The 24,384-nt window shown below is 42.1% G+C and overlaps 1 protein-coding gene across 1 annotated transcript in view; it reads right to left on the bottom strand.

Moving 5' to 3' along the window:
* Window positions 1-963: 963 nt before the first annotated feature.
* Window positions 964-24,384, bottom strand: part of LOC132820897 (cysteinyl leukotriene receptor 2-like) — a 55,937-nt gene continuing 32,516 nt past the window's right edge. Inside the window, exons 3-4 of the mRNA XM_060833254.1 lie at window positions 10,197-11,138; window positions 964-1,260 (exon numbers count right to left, since the gene is read on the bottom strand). Coding sequence (XP_060689237.1) covers window positions 964-1,260; window positions 10,197-11,102 — 1,203 coding nt within the window. The 5' untranslated portion in view covers window positions 11,103-11,138. The remainder of the gene's footprint in view (window positions 1,261-10,196; window positions 11,139-24,384) is intronic.

The raw sequence follows: 24,384 nt of genomic DNA, 5'->3' as shown, positions 1-24,384 counted from the left end.
TTAGCCATATCCCCTTTCAGAGACCCTTGAACCCCCAGGAGGGAGAACCCTGCTTGCAATGCGCCGAGCCCAAGTAAATGGAGACCCAAAGAGTCGCAGAACTGTGTATACAAAAACTACTAAATCATAACTACAAGCAATTATTGCTACGACAAAACTACAAAGAAAACCAACTATGAAACCTTGAATGAGAATCTCTCCCCACTGCCCATAGAGGGCATTCACCCTACCCATTCCCTCCTGCACAGTTCCTTCAGGCCTGGACTGCGCCCCAGCTTTAGGCAAAAAAAAATAAACAAGGAGATGATCCTTAAGAGAAAAGAGAAAAAGAACAAAAAAAGGGGAAAACAACAAAGTACACCCAGAAAATTAACCATGATAAAATCCAGTTATAAAAATATAATAGGAACAACATATTCCAAGATTTTTGTTTTTTTAAAAAATTATTCGGGAAAGAGAAAAAAGGGAAGAGGGAAAACACAGGGAAAAAAGGAAAAGAGGGCGAACATTAACCATATTCTTCAGACCAGTCCATCTATTTAAAATGTCTTGGCTTTATCCGCTGAGTCAAACGTATAACCTGAGTCCTTGTGGCTAAAACAGAGCACTGCGGGGTATCTCGTGGAGTACTGAACACCCAAGTTCCTCAGCCTCTTTTTAACTTCATCGAAGGAGTTCATCTTTTGAATTACAGCTGCTGAGAAATCCTGGAAAAACCTGATTTTTGACCCCTTGTGTAGCAGTACCTGTGGATCTTTCCCCAGTAATCTGGAGGCTTCTATCACTCTTTGTTTGTCCCTGTATGAGTGGAAGTGCCCTCGGACCGGGTGGGGGCAGTGTACCAGCCCAGACCTGTGCACTGCGATCCGATAAGCCCTTTCAATCTGCAATCTGGACTCGATTTGAAGGCGCAGGAAATGCGGCAGCCAGTTTTCAAAGAAGCTGATAGGCTGTCCACCTTTTTCACCCTCCGGGAGCCAGACAAAGTTTCGTCCTCCGACTTCGATTTTCGAGGTCATCGACCTGATCTCTCAAGGCCCATACCTCTCGCTCCAGCACCTGGATCCGTCCAGATGAAGACTCGATCGCTGCTTCCGAGGCCTTGGTTCGACTGTCCACCTCCTCCAGCCGCTCCCCGAGGCCCTGGAGCTCCCATTCATGCTTCTGCAGCATGGACGCGATGGGTTGGACCTGGGCACGGAACTCCTCAATCGCAGTCTCAACCTTCGTGTTAAGTCTCACCATCGCCACCGCCAACTTCTGTGAGTCCGTCAGGTTCCCCGGGGGTTCAGGAGAGGCTGCTGCTGCGGCCTCTGGCGTGCCCAGTGCTGCAGGGCGGTGTCCTCCCTGCTGCTGTTTTTTCACTCCTTTTCCCTTTGGCATCCTTCCCACTCCAAACTGTGGTTCTTCAAGTTTTAATATTAACAATTCCTCCATATAAGTTGGCCAGGGATGGTAAAAAAAATACCAATGTGCATTGGCTGTTAGGCAGAGCCATCCATGGCAGTTCTGCTGAATCGCCGCCATCTTGCCAAGTCTCCGATTTTCCTCTCTTAACATAGCTGTCACAGTATTTGCTTTCTTTATGAAAACAGATCGAAAGTGATAATTTAATCTTCAGCCTTGTCCTCTGCTCCTACATTAAACCTTCCTTTCTTCAGAAGACTAAGAATGACAAATTGTACAGAAATGACCAGCTATCTACTCCTGGAGGACTCTCTAGGTATACTTAATGGAAAATTGTGTTACGTTGTAGAACATGCCCAGGAGCTGGCATCCTGAGCACAGGTAGCTATTGTTCTTGCTGGGTTGGTTCAATGCTTTTCTTTGTAATTATCTACCATGTATGTGCTTTTACTTTGAGAACATGCATAGTAGCTTAGTGCCTCTTTACTCACCTCTTCCAGAGCGCAGAAGGAAATAGTGGAAAAGCGCAGCAGGTCAGGCAGCATCCAAGGAACAGGAGAATCGACATTTCGGGCATAAGTCCTTCTTCAGGCTTATGCCCGGAACGTCGATTCTCCTGCTCCTCGGATGCTGCCTGACCTGCTATGTTTTTCCAGCAACACATTTTTCAGCTCTGATCTCCAGCATCTGCAATCCTTACTTTCTCCTAGAAGGAAATAGTGGTCAAACAGTGAATGATACACTGCGTTTCTGGCTGTTACACTGCCTCCTGCTGGAATATAAAATGACTTGGCAATTTCCAATACCAACTTTGATACAACGGTGACTGCCTAGTCCTTCCCTATTCTCACTCAATATTAAAACAATTTAAATGTTTAATGGCCTGGTATCAATTTTGTTCAAACTTCAAAGACAGTTCCCTTTTCCAGCAATGTTAGAGAGATTGTGATGGTAGCCATCTAATTTATCTGTGCATTTGGTTGCTCTACATTCTGAATAATGAATCAATGGGCACACAGCATGCAAGTGTCTGTTGGCGATAACGTTCTGAAGCCTATCTTTATTGTAAGTGAGACATATCATTGGACAACTGAAAATTGAAAGGCATGCAATAAACATATTGTTTGCTTGTGATTCAAGGAATGTCACAGCGCAGAAAGATCATAGTGGCCCATAGTGTTCATGCCTGTTCTTTGAAAAACCAACCAAATTGGTCCCAATCCCTACACTTCATGTGGAAATATTGAAATACTATTAAGTTCTAATTAGCCCTTTGGTTCATTATGCTTAGTCAGTATCTTCTGGTCATACAAGAAATGAAAAATGGCAGCAGGAAGTATCAGACTCTATTTTCAAAACCTTCCATATATCTCTTCTTAACCACCTGTAGACATAGACATAAACATAGACATAGAACATTACAGTGCAGTACAGGCCCTTCGGCCCTCGATGTTGCCCTGATCTGTGAAATCACTCTGAAGTCCATCTATCCTCCACTATTCCATTTTCATCCATGTTTATCTAATGACCATTTAAGTGCTCTTAATCTTGGTGAGTCTACTACTGTTGCAGGCAGTGTGTTCCACACCCCTACTACTCTGAGTAAAGGAACTATCTCTGACATCTGTTCTATATCTATCACCCCTCAATTTATAGCTATGTCCCCTTGTGCTAGCCATCACCATCCAAGGAAAAAAGCTCTCACTGTCCATTCTATCTAACCCTCTGATTATCTTATATATCACAATTAAGTCACCTCTCAACCTTCTTCTCTCTAACAAAAACAGCTTCAAGTCCCTCAGCCTTTCCTCATAAGACCTTCCCACCATACCAGGCAACATCCTAGTAAATCTCCTCCGAACCCTTTTTTTAGTGCTTCCACATCCTTCCTATAATGTGGTGACCAGAACTGTACACAATACTCCAAGTGTGACTGCACCAGAGTTTTGTACAGCTGCAGTATGATCTTGTGGCTCTGAAACTCAATCCCTCTACCAATAAAACCTAACACACCATCTGCCTTCTTAACAACCTGATTAACCTGGATGGCAACTTTCAGAGATCTATGTACATGGACACTGAAATGTCTCTGCTCATCTACACTACCAAGAATCTAACCATTAGCCCAGTACTCTTTATCCCTGTTGCTCCTTCAAAAGTGAATCACCTCACACTTTTCAGCATTAAACTCCATTTGTCACCTCTTAGCCCAGCTCTGCAGCTTATCTATGTCCCTCTTTAATCTACAACTTCCTTCAGCGCTATTCACAACTCCACCGACCTTAGTGTCATCTGCAAATTTACTAACCCATCCTTCTACGCCCTCATCTAGGTCATTTATAAAAATGACATACAGCAATGGCCCCAAAACAGATCCTTACAGTACACCACTAGTAATTGAACTCCAGGATGAACATTTCCCATCAACTACCACCCTCTGTCTTCTTTCAGCTCACCAATTTCTGATCCAAAGACTAAATCACCCTCATTCCATGCCTTCATATTTTGGATATATAGCCTATCGTGGGGAACCTTATCAAATGCCTTACTGAAATCCATACATGTCAACCGCTTTACCCTCATCCACCTGTTTGATCACCACCTCAAAGAACTCAATAAGGTTTGTGAGGCCTACCCTTCACAAAACCATGTTGACTATCCCAAATCAACTTATAGGGGACTTACCTATTTTCACATTCTCCAGAATTGCTAACACCTCTTCCTTGTGAACCTCAATCCCGTCTAGTCTAAGTCACCTGTATCTCAGTATTCACCTCGACAACATTGTCTTTTTCCAGTGTGAATACTGAAGAAAAATATTCATTTAGCGCTTCCCCTATCTCCTCAGACTCCACGTACAACTTCCCAATACTATCCTTGATTGGCCCTAAATCTTTTTCTAGTCATTCTTTTATTCCTGATATGCCTATAGAAAGCTTTGGGGTTTGTTTTAAGAGCAAACCCCTAACTATTCTTGTCCCTCCATTTAACTGAACATTCTTTCACTAGTTACAGTGTTAAGAAGACTCAAGGTTTAACAATTAAAAATTGAGCATCCAATGTCAACAATTACCTTGAAGTATCTACAGGCAAAACTGTGTCATGGCATTATACTTGAAGCAACTACATTTGGGGAACGGTTAATATATGAAACTCCTCTACCCCATTGTTAAGACAAGATTCAGTAACAATTATAAATAGCAAGAACAGAATGGATAGGGTTGTTCAAGTTCCTCCAGTAAGACTCAAGTTTGTGGAGACAAATATTTTATTCAAGTTTTTTATTTAAAAATGAATTGATAACAGGACAAATTTAGAATAAAAAATAAAGTCATATAAATGTAGTAAAATGTTACAACAGTGTACAGATTCAAAAGTATACACTTATGGAATAAATGGTATGCTTTACACAATTCTATTTATTTGGTATATATACAAAAGTCAATTTTACACAATAAAATGTGTCTCTCACTATGTGTTATATATTTGATCATCAGCATCAATTGGATGTGGAATTGAATTCTTCAGTTTTGGAAAAGAACCATAGTGTCTCCTTTCATTCATTTGTATCTTGAAGAAAAGGAGAAACCTGTGCTCTCTTCATAAGACCATAAGACATAGGAGTGGAAGTAAGGCCATTCGGCCCATTGAGTCCACTCCGTCATTTAATCATGGCTGATGGGCATTTCAACTCCACTTACCAGCATTCTTCCCGTAGCCCTTAATTCCTTGTGGCATCAAGAATTTATCAATCTCGGCCTTGAAGCCATTTAGTGTCCCGGCCTCCACTGCACTCCACGGAAATGAATTCCACAGGCTCACCATCCTCTGGCTGAAGAAATGTCTCCGCATTTCTGTTCTGAATTTACCCCCTCTAATTCTAAGGCTGTGCCCACAGGTCCTAGTCTCTTCGCCTAATGGAAACAATTTCCTAGCGTCCACCCTTTCCAAGCCATGTATTATCTTGTAAGTTTCTATTAGATCTTCCCCTAACCTTCTAAACTCCAATGAATACAATCCCAGGATGCTCAGCCATTCCTCGTATGTTAGACCTACCATTCCAGGGATCATCCGTGTGAATCTCCGCTGGACACGCTCCAGTGCCAGTATGTCCCTCCTGAGGTGTGGGGACCAAAACTGTACAGAGTATCCAAATGGGGCCTAACCAGAGCTTTATAAAGTCTCAATAGCACAACGGTGCTTTTATATTCCAACCCTCTAGATATAAGTGACAACATTGCATTCGCTTTCTTAATCACGGATTTAACCTGCATGTTTACCTTTAGAGAATCGACTAGCACTCCCAGATCCCTTTGTACTTTGGCTTTATGAATTATCTCATCCTTTAGAAAGTAGTCCATGCTTGTATTCTTTTTTCCAAAGTGCAAGACCTTGCATTTGCTCGCGTTGAATTTTATCAGCCATTTCCTGGACCACTCTCCCAAACTGTCTAGATCCTTCTGCAACCTCCCCACTTCCTCAGTACTACCTGCCTGCCCACCTAACTTCGTATCATTGGTAAACTTCGCTAGAATGCCCCCAGTCCCTTCATCCAGATCATTAATATATAACGTGAACAGCTGCGGCCCCAACACTGAACCCTGCGGGACACTACTTGTCACCGGCTGCCATTCCGAAAAAGAACCTTTTATCCCAACTCTCTGCCTTCTGTCAGACAGCCAATCCTCAATCCATACCAGTAGCTCACCTCGAACACCATGGGCCCTCACCTTACTCAGCAGCCTCCCGTGTGGCACCTTATCAAAGGCCTTTTGGAAAATAGACCACATCCACTGGGTTTCCCTGTCTAACCTACTTGTCCTAGGTTTATTAAGGATATGTCAGGATCCAAGTTATCGATGGTGATAGGGGACTCTTTAGTCTGGGGCACAGGTAGACATGTCTATAACTGACAGTGAGACATCAGAATGGTGTATTGCCACCCTGGTACCAGAGTCAAGGATGTCTCAGAGAGGTTGCAGAATATTCTCATAGGAGAGAGTGACCAGAAGGTCATTGTACACATTGGTACCACTGACATGGGTGGAGAAAGAGACGAGGTTCTGAAGTGAGAATATATAAAATTAAACAGGGGTTAAAAAGCAGGTCCTCAAGGATAGCAATATCTGTATTAATCACGATGCCATGTGCTGGTATGTGTAGGAATAGAAGAACAGTGTAAATGACTGTGTGGCTGAGGGGTTGGTGCAGGGGGCAGGGATTTGAGTCTTTGGATCATTGGAATGTCTTCTGGGGCAGAAGTCACCTATATAAGAAGCCTGGGTTGCACTTGAATTTGAAGAGGACCAATACCCTGGTGGGAGATTTGCCAGTGCTACTCAGGAGGCTTTAAACTAGTAAAGTGGAGGTGGAGGAGTGGGTGCAGGTTGTGGTGGTGGGCCCCAATGAAATAGTGAGAAAGAGATCAATCTTAGGCTGGTACAGATGAGAAAAGGAGCAAATCAAGTAGTTAAGGCAGGCAAGAGCAAGCCAGAGAATACGTTAACACTGAAAAATTAAACTGCATTTATTTTGATGCAGGACGCTTGGCAGGTAAGGCAGATAAACTCAGGACATGGCTGAGAACATGGGATTGGGATATAATAGCTATTACAGAAATGTACAGGGAAGGGCTGGACTGGCAGCTTTATGTTCCAAGGTAGAGAGGCTAGAGAAAAGATGGAGAGGGAGGCAAGAAAGGCAGGAGTGTGGTATTTTATGTTAGGGATAAGATTACGGCTGTAATTAGGGAGGATATTCCTGGGAGTGTGTCCAGTGAGGTTATTTCAGAAATAAGAAAGGGACAATCACTTTATTGGGATTGTACTATAGGTCCCTCCAATAGTCAGCAGGAAATGGCGAAGCAAATTTGTAAGGCAATCTTTGATATTTGCAAGAATTACAGTGTTGTAATGATCGGGAATTTTAACTTCCCAAATATAGAATGATACTGCCATTGTATTAAGGGCTTGAATGGAGAGGAATTTATTGTGTGTACACAAGAAAATATTCTGATTCAGTATGTGGATATACCGACTAGAGAAGGAGCAAAACTGGATCTTCTCTTGGGAAATAAGGCAGGGCAAGTGACTGGGGGGGTCAGTGTGGGAACACTTTGGGGCCAGTGATCATAATCTTATTAGTTTTAAAATAGCTTTGGAAGAGGATAGACCAGATCTAAAAGTTAAAGTACTAAATTGAAAGAAGGCCAATTTTGATGGTATCAGGCAAGAACTTTCAAAAGTTGATTTGGAGAGGCTACTTGCAAATGGGACGCCTTCAAAAAAATGAGATAGTGAGAACGCAGAGATAGTATGTTCCTGTTAGTGTGAAGGGCAAGACTGGTAGGTGTAGGGAAAGCTGGATGACTAGAGAAATTGAGGCTCTGGTCAAGAGGAGGAGGAAGCATATGGTAGGTGTAGACAGTTGCAATCAATTGAATCCCTTGAGGAGTGTAAGGGCAGTAGGAGTATACTCAAGAGGGAAATGAGGAAGGCAAAAAGGCAACATGAGATAGCTTTGGCAAATAGGGTTAAAGAGAATCCAAAGGGATTCTACAAATACATGAAGGGCAAAAGAATAACTAGGAAGAGAATAGGACCCCTTAAAACTCAACAAGGCTGCCTACCTATGGAACCACATGAGATGGGTGAGAAGCTAAACAAGTATTTTGCATCAGTATTTACTGTGGAGAAGGATATGGAAGCTAGAGAACTTGTGGAAATAAATTGTGATAGCTTGAGAACTTTCCATATTACGTTTTAAAGTGCATAAAGTTGGATAAACCCCTGGGACCTGATCAGGTGTTCCTTAAAACTTTGTGGGAATCTACAGAAGTGATTTCTGGGCCTCTCATTGAAATATTTGTATCAAAGATAGCCACAGGTAAGGTTCTGGAAGACTGGAGGGTAGCTAATGATGTGCCAGTATTTTAAAAAAGCTGTAAGGAAAAGTCAGAGAACTATAGTCCTGTGAGCCTTACGTCAGTGGATAAGCTGTTGAAGTAGATTCTGAGGGACAGGAATTATGCTGTTTAGCAAGGACTGTTGAGGGATAGTCAACATGGCTTTGTGCATGGGAAATCATGTGTCACTAACTTGAGTAGATTGATGAAGGCAGAGCAGTGGACGTTGTCTATATGGACTTCAGTAGAGTGTTTGATAAGGTTCCACACGGTAGACTGAGTGGCAAGGTTAGAGCACATGGAATCCAGGGAGAACTAGCCAATCAGATACAAATTTGGCTTTAAGGTAGGAGACAGAGGGTGGTGGCACAGTGTTGCTTTTCAGACTGGAAGCCTGTGACCAACAGTGTGCCACAAGGATTGATGCTGGGTCCACTGCTTTTTGTCATTTATCTAAATGATTTGGATATGAATATAGGAAGTATGGTTAGAAAATTTTGGTATCATTTGCAAATTGGTTTAGTACTGGACAGTGAAGAAGGTTATCTCAGACTACAACAAGACTTTGATCAGATGGGCCTAGGAGTGATAGGTGAAGTTTAATTTAGGTGAGGTGTTGATTTTGGTAAGGCAAATCAGGGCAGGACCCTGGAGAGGGTTCCGACACAGCAGTGAACCCCTCTGTTAATTAAACCAAACACCCAGGAAAGCTCACCTCCCCTTGTAATCTGTTAAAATACAAATGACAGAGAACGCCCAAAACTCCAATTTTTAAAGAAAATAATATCAATTTATCCCTTAACTCTAAGTGAACATTAAACAACTATTCACAACTCTAAACTCCCATCTTCTCTTAACTGCTTATTATCTGCCTCCAACTCTATAACAATATGTTGTTCCAAAAAACACTTATTAAAATTACATCAATTTAATTTCAAAACCATACAGCTGCTGTCGTCGGTGTCTCTTCTTCTGGCTGAAGATCTCCTTGGGAAATCATCTTTCTTTTACTGCGAGTATATTTTATATGAGAGGGTACCTTTGATAGAGTGTGTTTGGGTCTGTCTCGATGACAATTACTCTTGATGGTAGTTACTCTGTCACTCATATTTTATCAGATTACGAGGCAAGCTTTTCTGGGTGTCTGGTTTAATTAACAGAGGGGGTCACCCCCGTGTTGTAACAAGAGTGTTGTCTTGCAGAGACCTAAGGGTGCCAGTTCATAATTCCTTGAAAGTGGAGTCACAGTTAGACAGGATAATGAAGTGGTTTGGTCCATTTAGCTTTATTGATCAGAGTATAGCAGTTAGGATGTCATGTTGCTGCTATACAGGACATTGGTTAGCTCAGTTTTGGAATATCGCGTTAGCTCCAGTCTCTCTGCTTACAGGAAAGAAATGGCTAAACTTGACAGGGTGCAGAAAAGATTTACAAGGATGCTGCTAGGGTTGGAGGGAGAGGCTGAAGAGGCTGAGGTTGTATTCCCTGGAGCGGCGGAGGCTGAGGGGCAAATTTGAAGGTTTATAAAATCATTAGGGGCATGGATAGGACAAATTGCCAAGGTCTTTTTCCTAAGGTGGGGGAGTCCAAAACAAGAGAGCATAGGTTTAAGGTGAGAGGGGAAAGATTTAAAGGTAACCCTGTGGGCAACTTTTTCCAAGCAGGGTGTACAAGAATAGGAAGGGATTAGAGGGATGTGGGCCATGTGCAGGCACTGGGACTGTACTCATTTAGGATTTCTGCTCAGCGAGGATGCGTTGGACGGAAGGGCCTTTTTCCCTGCCCTACAACTCTATGACTCTAATTAGACATGCAAATGAATAGCAGTATAGATTCAGCTATTATGCATCACGCATCTGAATGCATTATTGATTGTTGTTCTTACCTTGCCCCTGAAGGTCTCTGCTGCAAAGTAATACAAAAGAGGATCTAAACAGGAATTGATTGCTGCACCACACAGTGTAACAACAACACATTTCTGAACAAAACAACTGGCTTGGGAAGTATGTCCCGTGTTCAAGCTGATGGCAATGTGGGCAGTTCGGAGAATGTGATAGGGCAGAAAACTGGTTAGAAATATAACCATTACAATAATAATCATGGCAATAGCTTTTCTGAGGGAGCTCATTTTCTTGTGATGTTTTGATTTAGAGACTAGCAAGGCTTTAACAACTAATGTGTAACAGATTATGATAATAAAGAAGGGAATAATACAACCCAAAACCAGGGCAAGTAAATTCATTGTAAATACTATACAGTCAACCCCATCTTTGAGGTAAAAGCATTTTGTTTCGTTATTTTCATTGACGTAACTGCCACGTATTAGAAATGGACTTGCTGTGATACTCACAAATACCCATATTGCAACACATATGATTTGAACAGATTTAACACTTCTAAACATTAAAGCTTTCATTGGATGCACTATAGCGAAGTAGCGCAATATGCTCATGAGAGTCAGAAAATAGATGCTGCAGTACATGTTGAGGTACAGAGCATATGACATGAATGCACATAAAAAATCTGAGAGGTTCCACTTGCTACCATTCCAATAATAGTGAACCCGCCAGGGCAAAGTGCAGACAAGGAGCAGATCTGATATTGCCAGGTTCACTGTGACGATGCTGATTGCAGTCTTCCTCTTGTACAACTTCAGGAATATGTATAAACAGAAGACATTTTCAATAAATCCAAAAATAAACACGATAATATATGTTGGAAGGTAGATGTCAGTTTTGAAGATGTCATCGTTCTCACATGAGCTGTTTCTCCGGGTGTTGGTGTTATTCATGCTCTGCTTTGAGAAATGCTCTGTACTTGAATTTTTCTGTAGAAGCAAACCACTATTTTTAGCAATGCTAAATTGCTGAGAGTTTAAACATTCTCATTGGGTTGATTTTACATTGAATATAAAAACCCTGGTGCATTGCTCATTTAGAGGCAAAACAAATGCAGATGCTAGAATCCAAAGTAGACAAGCAAGAGGCTGGATGAACACAGCTAGCCAGGCAGCATCAGGAGGATAATTTACGAGATGCTGCCTGGTTTGCTGTGTTCTTTCAGCCTCCTGCTTGTTTACAATGGAGCATTGCTCATAATATTATTCTCAAATCTGTCCGGCAAATTTTAAAAGTTGATCCTTATCTTACTTTGATGTTTTATGCAAAACTGTGAAGCATGCAGACCAAATTAATAGCTTTTTGTTTTTGTGACCTCAGCCCTTTTCCATTAATAGACAAAAGTGACAGTAGATTTCCAATTATGGCAAGCTTTGAGAATCACCAGACTCCACTTTTCATTCCAAAATAATTATTCTGAGAAACCAGAGGCTTGCCATCCATAAACCACAGCATGACTTGGACAGCAACTTGGATTTTTCAGCAATAACAATTGCTCCATGCCTAGATTTTCTACTTTTTCCATCAAAATTGCTCTAGGTGCGGCTGCTGCCCTCTTACCTTGGTTTCTCCTCAGTACTCGTCCAATGCCTGTCCTTTTAATGTATCACCTCATTCCATCTTTTTTGACTGTTCTTTAAAATCCTTATTCTCTATTCCTCATGCAAAGGGTTCGTATCGAGATATTTCAAGAGTCAGAGACATACAGCACCAACACACATTCTTTCATCCAGATCATCTGCACTGACCAGACATCCCAATCTGATCTAGTCCCATCTGCTAGCATTTTGTCCACATTCCTCTCAATTTTTCCTATTCATATACCATCCAGATATCTTTTAAATGGTGTAATTGCACCAGCCTCCACCGCTTTCTCTCACAGCTCATTCTAGACACGCACCATTCTATGTGTGAAAAAGTTCCCTCAGGTCCTTTTTAAATCTTTCCTCTCTCACCTTAAACCTATGTCCTCTAGTTTTGGATTCCCCCATCCTAGGAAAATGGCCTTGCCTATTCATTGTTTCCATGTCTCTTGTGATTTTATAAACCTCTATAAACCCCTTTTATAAACCCCTCACTCTCCGATGCTCCAGGGAAAATAGCCCCAGCCTATTCAGCCTCTCCCTATAGTTCAAACCCTCCAGTGCAGGCAACATCCTTGCAAGTCTTTTCCATACCCTCATGTTTAAAAACATTCTTCCTCCAGAAGGACAGTCAGAACTGTATGTAGTATTCCAAAAGTGGCTTCACTAATGTCCTGTGCAAGTACCACATGATTTACCAACGTCTATACTCAATGTTATGACCAATGAAGGTAAGCGTTCCAAAAGTCTTTTTCACCACACTGTCTACTTGCAACTCTACTTTCAAGGAACTGTGCACTTGCATCCCTAAGTCTCTTTATTCGGCAACACTGCCCAGGACCTTACCACTTACCACTTGCCTTAACAAAATACAACACCTCACATTTATCTGAATTTATCTGAACTCTATCTATCACTCCTTGACCCATTAGCCCATCTGGTCAAGGTCCCATTGTACTTGGAAATAATCTTCTTCACTGTACATACATTTTTGTCCTTAAATTTCTCCACAAACTTCAGTGGATTATGATCATTGTATATGATTGTCTCAGATACATTATTGGTAACATAAACATTGAAATGTTGTAATGCCAACACCAAGCTCAAGGTCTCCTTCTCAACTGTTGAATATTTCTGACGAAGGTTCAACTTCCTGCGTGTGTCTGCCTGCGTGTGTGTGTCTGCGTGTGAGTAGTGCAGTTCAGTGGGGTCATTTGTAGTGTGACATGAAACCAAGATCCCGGTTGAGGCCATCACCATGTGTACCCAACTTGGCTATCAGCCTCTGCTCAGTCACTTTGCCTTGTTGCCTGTCCCGAAGTTGGCCTTGGAGGGTGGTCACCCGAAGGTTCGAGGTCAAATGTCCTGGACCGCTGAAGTGTTCTCCAATTGGGAGGGAACACTCCTGTCTGTTGTTTGTTGTGTGGTGTCCATTCATCCATTGCTGTAGTTTCTGCACGGTCTCACCAGTGTACCAGGCCTCAGGGCATCCTTGCCTACAGCGTATGAGATAAACAACATTGGCTGAGTCACATGAGTACCTGCCGCGTACATAGTGGGAGGTGTCCCCAGGTGTAATGGTGGTATCCGTGTCCACACTCTGACATGTCTTGCAGCGCCTACCATGACAGGGTTGTATGGAGTTGTCCTGAAAGCGGCAATTTGCTGTGAACAATGATCTGTTTGTGGTTTGGTAGCTGTTTAAAGGCGAGAATTGGAAGTGTGGGGAAGGTCTTGGCGAGGTGTTCACCCTCATTGATAATGTGTTGCAGGCTGTGAAGAACAAGAGTAGTTTTTGGCTCCTGGGAAGTACTGGACAACGAAGGGTACCCTTTTGATTGTAGTGTGTGTCTGTCTCCTGAGGAGGTCATTACGGTTTCTTGCTGTGGCACATTGGAACTGGCAGTCGACGTGTTGAGCATTGTACCCCTTTCTTATGAGGGCATCTTTGAGTGCTTCCAAGTGCCCGTCAAGTTCCTCCTCATCTGAAGAGATCCTGTGTATGTGTAGAGCTTGTCCGTAGGGGATGGCCGTTTTAATATGTTTCATTGCGACCCTACAGATTTCTTAGAGAAATTCAGCATCCGTGGACCAGTCAAACCGGGAACATTCCTTATCACAATGGACATTTCAGCACTCTACACCAATATCCCCCATGATGACGGCATCACGGCAACAGCTCAGTACTCAATACCAACAGCTGCCAATCTCCAAGCACTGTCCTACAACTCATCTGCTTTATCCTCGATCACAGCATTTTCACCTTTGACAACCACTTCTTCATCCAGAAACATGGAACAGCCATGGGGACTAAATTTGCACCTCAATATACCAACATTTTCAGGCAGAGGTTCAAAAAAGACTTCTTCTCTACGCAGGACCTCCAACCAACACTGTACACCAGGTATATTGACAACATGTTTTTCCTCTGGACCCATGGTGAGGAGTCACTGAAACAATTACGAGTGATATCAAAGAGTTTCATCCCACCATCAAACTCATCATGGACTACTCTCTGGTATCTGTCTCATTCTTGGACTTTCATCAAGGATGGGCACCTCAGCACCTCACTCTACCACAAACCCACAGATAACCTCACAATGGTACACTTCTCCAGCTTCTACCCAAACGTATTAAAACAGCCCTCTCCTACGGACAAGCCCTACACATACACAGGATCTGTTCAGATGAGGAGGAAGGTGACAGGCATCTGAAAGTACTCAAGGATGCCCTCATAAGAACAGAGTACAATGCTCAACTCATTGACCGCCAGTTCCGACGTGCTGCAGCAAGAAACCGTAATGACCTCCTCAGGAGACAGACACGAGCTACAACCGACAGGGTACCCTTTATTGTCTAGTACTTCCCAGGAGCTGAAAAACTATGCCATGTTCTTCATGACCTTCAATACATTATCAATGAGGATGAGCACCTCACCAAGACCTTTCCCAAGCTTTTAAACAACCACCAAACTACAAACAGATCATTGTTCGCAGCAAACTGCCCGGCTTTCAGGACAACACCGTACAACCTTTTCACAGGAGACATTGCAAGACGTGTCAGAGTGTTGACACAGATACCACCATTACACATGGAGCCACCAGCCATCCTGTGTGCGGTAGGTACTCATGCGACTCCGCTAACATTGTCTATCTCATACCCTGCAGGCAAGGATGCCCTGAGGCATGGTACACTGGTGAGACCAAGCAGAGGCTATGGCAATGGTTGAATGGACACCGCACAATAATCAGCAGACATTAGTGTTCCCTCCCAGTAAGAGAACACTTCAGCGGTCTGGGACCTTTGACCTCGGACCTTTAGGTGTCCATCCTCCAAGGCCAGCTTCGGGACCAGCAGCAATGCAAAGTGACTGAGCAGAGGCTGATAGCCAAGTTGGGTACCCATGGGGATGGCCTCAACCGGAACCTTTGGCTCATTTCACACTACAGGTGACCCCAGTACACAGATAGACAAACACACACTAACACACATACACAGACACCCCTATAGACAGACAGACAGTCGGACACACACACTCCTATAAACCCATAATTGACACAGATCTTCTCACATACACAAGCTCTCTCTCATACGCTCACACCTACACTCTCACATGTTCCCTCTCACACCCTTTATGCTTACGCACATACATACACACACTCTCTCATAGACACTCAACCCCTGCACATACACATATGTAAGTTTGTAGGGTGAATTTCAGCTTGTAGAATTATATTTTATTTTGTTCAAAAACTGCATGAATCCATGTAAGATTCTGTAAATCCCTTTTTTAGATTAGAATCAGTCTGAACATTGGGGCACAGACAGCCTCACACAGGGCACCTCACACCTTAAATGCATTATCTGGGCCAACATGGCACCTATTGTTAAAGTTCACTTGAGAATGTAACTTTAAGGAAGTTCTGGAATTTCCATATGAAAGAACTGAAACCAACATGCCCATTCTAAAAGATGAGAGACTTAACAAACAATCTGGGTCTTTTTCAATATATAATTTCAGTTACATCACACTGTAACTTTTGCTATAAATTCTGTGTCCTACGATCTTATACTCCACAACCACCTGATGAAGGAGCAGCGCTCAGAAAGATAGTGCTTCCAAATGAACCTGTTGGACTATAACCTGGTGTTGTATGATTTTTAACTTTGTACACCCCAGTCCAACACCGGCATCTTCAAATCATTGCTTTTAAAGGTTTACCTATCACTGGAAGTAACACTAACACCTTATCTCCGACAGTAAAATTGCAAGTTTTTGATTTCTTGTCTGCTTCCTGTTTCATTGTACGCTGTGATACTTTTAAATTCTGTCCAGTCAACTCCGTCACTCTACTTAACCGTTCCCTAAAATGTGACACAAACTCCAAATATATGGTCTCTGAATTCTGACTCATCAATTTCTCCTTACTCAACTCTAGTGGTCCTTGCACTTCACGCATAAAAACTCATTCCGACTGAATCCGGTCGATTCATTTGGTGCATCTCTGTTACCAAAAAGTACAAATGGAATTCCTTTATCCCAGTCATCTGGAGAGACTTGGCTATAAACCCTCAACATGGTCTTTAATGTCTGATGCCACCTTTCTATCACTCCCTGTGATGCTGGATGGTATGCAGTCAATTTGAATTGTTTTATTCCTCAGCTGAACATAATTTCCTTGAATAATTTTGTTGTGAAGTTTGACCCTTAATCTGATTGTATCTCTGTGGGTAGTCCATATCTAGTGAAAAATTTGAGTAACTCCTCTGCAATCCTTTTAGCTGAGATATTGCATAATGGAATAGCTCTGGATGTCTAGTGGGTACATCCATTATTGTTAATGATTTCTGAACCCCACTTTTTATTTTAGGTAAGGTTCCTCTGCAATCAATTAAGACTCTTGTAAAAGGTTCCTCAAAACCCAAGAATACCTATTAAAGGTGCGGATTTTATTACTACCTGTGGTTTTCTGATTACCCGACATGTATGACATATCCGGCAAAATTCAACTACATCCTTGTGCAGTCTAGGTCAGTAAAAATGGTTTTGTATTTCAGCTTGGGTTTGTCTTACTCCTAAATGACCCCCTACTGGCAGTTCATGTGCCACCTGCAACACGTTTTTATAAACCATTGGCAATATGATTTGATGAATTTCTACTCATTTCTCATCTGCCTGAATATGTGATGGTCACCAATTCCTCATTAAGATATCATTCTTAAGATAGTAGCAGACCAGAATACATCTAGATTCTTCTGTGAATGTTTTTTGATACAATTGGTTTAGTTTCTGATCTTTTTGCTGTACCTCAGTTAATTTCTCCGAACTAAAGAGGTCTGTTATGTCATCTATATGCTCCTGGTTTGTCTCAACCATTTGATCGAACAGGTTCTCTGCTAATTCCACTTCAACTTTCCTATGTGTACACTTTAATCTCTCCTGTTTCAACTGGTGATTTTGTGTCCTCGTTACCACACAGTTGAGAAAAATCCCAGGATATATGCCCTGCAATAGTTCCGTTGCCTGAGTTTTCACTGGCTTTTCAAACATAGTAGGCAGCACTCCTACCTGTGAAGCAGCTACATCATTAACAAGGGCAAACTGTATTCCTGGAGCTGAGAGTTTGTCCAGTACTCCCACCACGACTTCTCCACTCTTCACTGGACACTTTAAACTCGTTCTACATAAATTGAGCACTTCTTGTCTCACCATGAAATCCTATTACTAGTACTTTTTTTTCTGGAAATAGTCCTTCAGAGGTACATATTTCCTCATCTTTCAACACCAAAGTTTGCAAGGATCCTTTATCTCTTAATATTGTAACCTCTTTACCTGCTGCTCCTAGCCTATGTGAGTAAACTTTACCTTCACGGGTAGATCTGGCATTTCTGCCTGAACCAACCTCTGACCAGCTGTACATTCTGGTGCAGCTTTCTAACCTCCACTGTGCTTTCAGTTACCACTCCAACAAAATTCACTGGCTTATCCTCTTTTCCTACATCTGGCTTTCCAGTGCTTTTCCTAATCCACAAGGCTGTGATTTCATGTGGCCCAATTTATTGCAGTGAAAACACCGAAGCTTTTGAACTTCTGTCCCCCCTCCAAGGGTTTAAAAATGTGTTGCTGGAAAAGCGCAGCAGGTCAGGCAGCATCAAAGGAGAAGGAGAATACCCTGTGGTAAGTTATCCTTATGATCTTCACCAAGATCTACCTTTCCTTTCCACACGGAGATTTCTCTTTTTCCCAATTTCGATCCCTCGTGGATTGGAATCGATGATGGAAGCCAAACTTTGAATTATGCACCAACTCAATCATCAGCCATTTCAGCTGCTAACCTTGTCATTTTAACTCTCTGCTCTTCCACATGAGTTCTCACTACCTCAGGAAGTGAATTTTTGAACTCCTCCAAAATAATCGTCTATGAGCATCATAGGTTTGTTCTATTTTTAATGCCCTTTTCCACCTATTAAAATTACTTTGTTTGATCCTTGCAAACTCAATGTAGGAATTCACCAGGGTCCCTCCTTAGATTCCTGAAACATTGTCTGGAGGCTTCTGGCACAAGCTCAAATGTAAAATGGCTCTTTTCACCTTTTCATGTGCCCCAAATACCTCCTCTGATAGTGATGCAAATACCTCACTCGCTCTACCAACAGGTTTTATTTGGGTCAACAAAACCCACATGGTCACTGGCTACTGCATTTGTTTAGCCACCTTCTCAAATGAGTTGAAAAAGGCTTCTACATCTTTCTCAAATTTAGACAGTGTGAATATTTTTGAATAGATATTCTTAATGAAAAGAGAACTTTTTAAAATAACATAACAAAACTTACAATAAACATTACCCTATATATAAATAAAACAAAAACAGAGGACAACAACACAAACAAAACACAACTATACTTATATAAGCAAAATAAGCAAATCAATAAAAGTCATAAATAAATAAATAAAACAGCTCAACACAACAAAACATTAGCTCCTGTTGTCCGAGAGCATTGAGTAATACACACTAGTTTATTCGAAATTCTCCCTTCAAGGGCATAAAGTTCACTAAATTGGATTGTCATGGCTACACAAAAGCCCTAGTTAAGATGGCGGATAAATCTACATCCAGATAGTCCAAAAAGGGCTGCTATATCCGATAAAAAAAAATTCCATTTACTAGTGTACTGCATTCATAAAAAAGTCCAAAGGAATATGTTCCATGATTAGCCTATGCCAACCTGACAGAACAGGGGGTTTCAGAGACCCAACATATTAGAATATTTTTCCTTACACAAACTGTGGGTATTAAAAACATTTTTTTCCATTGAGTGTCTAGAGAAGATATATTGGGTAGGCCCAGGAGTAGAGAGATAGGGTCCATCTTAACCTCGGTCCTCAAGACCTTCTTATAACTCCTGCCACAGAACTCCAATATGTACGGAGTCTGCAGCAAGACCACAGACAATGAGTGAGTACCAATACTTACTTTGCACTTAGGACATAATGAAGATACTCCCACCTTAAATTTTGAGACATAATCTGGGACCAAATGGACCTTATGCAGAATCTTTAGCTGCATGGCATGGGTCCTATTATAGATTGAAATTTTTCTCACATTTTCACAAACATCCTCCCATGTCTCCTTAGAGACCTCAACCCCTAGTTCTTTCTCCCAAGCCCCAAAAAGTCACTCAATGTCATCTGAAAGATCACCCCCTAACATATGATAAAGAGTGCTAATAGAGAGTGCACTTTTAGCATGAAGTATCCTCTTTGTAAGAGACCTGTAGGGATCGGTCAAAAGCGTGGTCCCTTTTTGAATAAAATCCCTGACCTGAAAAAAAGAAAAAGGTCTCTGCTAGCTAAACCATACTAATCGATTATTTGATCAAAGAGCATCATTATTTCACCTTCAAATAAATCCCCCAAACAGGAGATTCCCTTAGCTGCCCAAAGCTTAAATACAGGGTCCATTATCCCCAGCTGAAAGTCCGGCATACCAGTTTTGGGGGTAAGAAAGGATGTTTTGGATGTATTACCCTCACTTTGCCGTATTGCCCTCCATGCCTTAACAGTATTAATAATTTTCAGATTACAGCAATATTCCTTAACTGTCTTTATTTATGAACGATAGGCTAACGAGGGGACATTTTGCCTGGGAGGCCTCAATATCTAGCCATATTGACACCGGGTCCCTACAAACCCAGTCACTGGGTAGAAGGATAAAAGGGAACTTAATATCGAGGAGGTCCATTTCCCCCAACCCATGAGGCAACTGCACTTTAGCCAGCTTAATAAGAGGTCACCTATGGTGCCAAATAAAGAAGCTAAACCATCCATTAAGTCACTGAATGTTTGCCTCAGAAAAACTAAGGGGAGCATTCGTATAGGGTATAGCAAATTATGACAGACATTCATTTTAGAATATTGGAAGCACTTGCTATCGCTCTAGATCTTGCTTAATCCTGTCAAACAAATGGGCAAAATTGGCTTTATTCAACTGATCAAAGACAGGAGTAACAAAGATGCCTAAATAAAGAAAAACCCCGTGTAATTCACCGTCCACATCAAATATTCTTCTAAGACCCCCATGGCCTCTGATTTTGAGGAATAAATCTTATAACCTAAAAAGGAGCTAAACAAAAATCAATACATTGTATCGAATGGAGTACTGAGACCACTGGATTTGACAAAAAAAAGACCATTATCCGCGTATAACATGATCTTATGCGATTTTGATCCTACTCCTGGGGCAGCTATAATAAGATCCCTACAGATAGCCTTGCCAGCGGCTCAATCACCAATCTAAAATGTAATGGTGAGAGAGGACAGCCTTGTCGACTGCCCCTACAAATGTTAAAATTACTAGATCTCGCACCATTGGTGAGAGCAGCCAGCAGAGAATCACTACAGAGGACCCTCACCCACCTAATAAAAACCTCCCCCAATCCAAATCGTTCAAGGGAATAAAAAAGATATGGCAACTCGACCCGATCAAATGCCTCTTCTGCATTGAAGGAGACCACTAATCCCTGAACCGACTGCTGCTGGCATGCTTGAATCATATTCAGCAGCCTTCTAACATTATTAGAGGATCTACGGCCCTTTATAAAACCAGTCTGGTCATCTTTAACAATGGAAGGCAGCACAGTTTCCAATCTTAATGCAAGAATCTTAGACAAAATTTTAAAATCAGAACTTAAAAGTGAGATGGGCCTATAGGAGGCATATTCTTCTAGGGTCTTCCCTCTCAAAAGAAAGAAATATTAGCCTCTTTTAAGAATGGCGGGAGGCAATCGTAACTGTACGAGTAATTATACATGCCTAACATTGACACCAGCAATACATTTAAAAATTCTTTGTAGAACTTGCTAGAATGACCATCAGAGCCAGGCGCCTTTCAACTCTGGTTCTGTTTCACAGGCTCCTGTATCTCTTGCACTGTTAAATGGGCATTAAGGAAAGACGCCTGTTCAGAGGTAACACCTGGAAGATCCAGGTTCTTAAAGAAAGACTCCATCTTGGCCCATCCATCCTCACAACCTCCAGACTGGTACAGTTCTAAATAAAATTTCCGAAATGCAGCATTGATCTTTTTAGAATCACAAGTGACCATCCCAGTCCCATCCCTAATTGAGGTAATGGATTGTGGGGGACATTCTTTCTCCTGGCAAGATAACCTAGCTACCTGCCCGGCCTATCACCGTGTTCAAACAGCCATTGTTTCGCAAAAGAAAGTTCCTTCCTTGCTGTCTGCGTAAGCATGGAATTCAAGATGGATGGAAGAGCTGTAACCTGCTGTGGCTTAGCCACTGATGGCTTATCAACATAAACCTTCTTGGCTGTCTTCCACTGCGCTTCAAGAAGGCATTGCTGCTCCCCCTTCTGGAGTTTACAAAATACCATGCAAAGACTGCACAAAACACTATATAGGACAAACAGGAAGACAGCTAACAATCCGCATACATGAACATCAACTAGCCACGAAACGACACGACCAGCTATCCCTAGTAGCCACACACGCAGACAACAAGCAACATGAATTCGACTGGGAAAACACTACTATCATAGGGCAAGCCAGACAGAGAACAGCCAGGGAATTCCTAGAGGCATGGCATTCATCCACAAACTCCATCAACAAACACATCGACCTGGACCCAATATACCAACAACTACAGTGGACAGCTGAAACTGACACCCAGAAGCGGCAAGGACAGACCACTATAAATACCGGAAGAAACATCAAAGAAGCGCTTCGCAGGAGGCTCCAGAGCACTGATGATGTCGCCTAGCCAGGGGACGAAACGTTTGCAACAAAAACTTCCAGCTCGGCGAACAGAACCACAACAACGAGCACCCGAGCTACAAATCTTTGCACAAACCTTAAATAATTATCCCCCTGCAACAAGCCTTAGCAGTCTCCCAAAGAATAGATGGGTTATTGGCACCGTGTCTAAAATACCTTAAATTCACTGAAGAAATATTCAATGAACTTACTGTCCTTAAGGATAAAGGGATCCATTTGCCAGTGCCGAGAGCCTGCAATATTGCCCTGAACTTCAGTCTCTAAACATACTGCAGCATGGTTGGAAATAGTGATATTTCCAATTGTATAGGATGTTACCGAATCCAAGGATAATGCAGGGTTAGGAAAAGATCAATCCTAGAATGACACTTGTGCGGATTAGTAAAGAACATAAAGTCCCTACCCATGGGGTGGAGACACAGCCAGACATCCACCAATCCCACTAGTCCACTAGTTGCTTAGAATGTAAAGGAAGTGTTGGGTCTCTAGGCATTCTATCCACTGCAGGGTCCATGAGGCAATTAAAGTCTTGCCCTATAATTATCTGCTGCAGCTCAAGACCCATCAGTTTAGAGAATGCACCTATCAAAAATTAAAGGGGTGTGCTAGGGGACAATAAACATTCAAACTACCATACTCTTCTCCATATATTGAGGCTTTAAGAATGACAATACTCCATACTCATCTTTAATCTGATCTAGCAACTTAAATGAAAGATTCTTCCTAAAAATGAACTCCCCTGCTCCTAGTATTAAAGGAGGAGGAGTACACCTGATCAAACCCATTCTGCAATTTCAGATGTTCCTTATCATTGAGATTCATCTCTTGCAAAAGTGCATTGCCCACCCTCTCCTTTCTAAGGTTAGAAAGTACCTTTTTCCTCTTAACTGGCGAATGGCTCCCTCTTATATTCCAGGTACACCATTTGAGGATACAATTAGCCATGACTCTCTCTAACATCGTTTGAACTCCAAAAAAAAGGAAGAGTTTGACATATCAATTGCTGAGCATAAAAAAAAGACTCATGAAACCTAAAAAATACAAACTAAAACTACTACAACTAACATACTAATATCTACGTATACAAAACAGCCAACAAACTAAACAACACTTTTCTTTTAAGATTCCCACGGTGTGGAAACAGGCCCTTTGGCTCAACAAGCCCACACCAACCCTCCGAAGAGCAACCCGCCCAGACTCATTCCCCTCAGACTAATGCACCTAACACTGTTGGCAATTTAGCATGACTAATTCACCTAACCTGCACATCTTTGGAATGTAGGAGGAAACCGGCACACCAGGAGGAAACTCACGCAGACATGGCAAGAACGTGCAAACTCCGCATAGACTGTTGCCCGAGGTGGGAATCGAACCCAAGTCCCTAGCACTATGAAGCAGCAGTGCTAACCACTGAGCCACCGTACCACTTAATAAGGGGTTCTACCCTCTGCCCGCAGGGGGCACTTACATCTCTCAAAAACACCTTCATAACCCCTTCTGGCTTGAGCCACATCCCAGGCTCAGGCCAAAAAAGGAGAGGAAAAAAATATTAACCAGGAAATTAAAAGTAGACACTCTACCACCCCCAAATATACATTAACACCCATTAATATCAGAAAAAAAACATTCAGAAACATTTTCTTAAAGAGGAGGAGAGAGAGAGAAAGGAAAGGAAAAAGAAACACAACTGTCCACACCATTTAAGTTATCTGATTTATTTTGAAGTATGCAAAAATTTTTCATTTTTTCTGAAGTGAACAAACAGACCCATCATAAGTGATATGAAGCATCGCTGGATATCTCAGAGAATACTGGATACCAAGGTTTCTCAGTCTTCTCTTGGCTTTATTAAAGGACTTCCTTTTACAAATAAAAGCTGCAGAGAAGTCATAAAAAAACATTATCTTGGAACCTTTGTAAATCACGGCCTGTGGATCCTTTTCCTTTATTCTGGAGGCTTCCATAACTTTAACGTTGTCACTGTAACTGTGGAGTCATAGTAGGTCTGTGCGAGGGTGCTGGTCTGAGCTGGGCCTGCGCACTGTGACCCGATGAGCCCTCAACTTTCACCCAGTCCGACTCGGCCTCCAGACCAAGAAATCGTGGCAACCAGCTTTCAAAGAAGCTCGCTGGCTGGTCAGCTTCTACTCCATCCGGTAACCCCAAGATGCGGAGATTCTTCCACCTACCTCTGTTCTCAAGGTCGGCGACTTTTTCCAGTAAGGTAAGGACCTGCTTCTCCAGTACTTGAATCCTTTCCTTTGAAGAGTTGATCACGGTCTCCGAAGCTGTGGTTC

This window comes from Hemiscyllium ocellatum, chromosome 12, assembly GCF_020745735.1.
Source record: "Hemiscyllium ocellatum isolate sHemOce1 chromosome 12, sHemOce1.pat.X.cur, whole genome shotgun sequence".
Taxonomy (NCBI): Eukaryota; Metazoa; Chordata; class Chondrichthyes; order Orectolobiformes; family Hemiscylliidae; genus Hemiscyllium; species Hemiscyllium ocellatum.
This window is presented reverse-complemented; position numbering and strand designations above follow the sequence as displayed.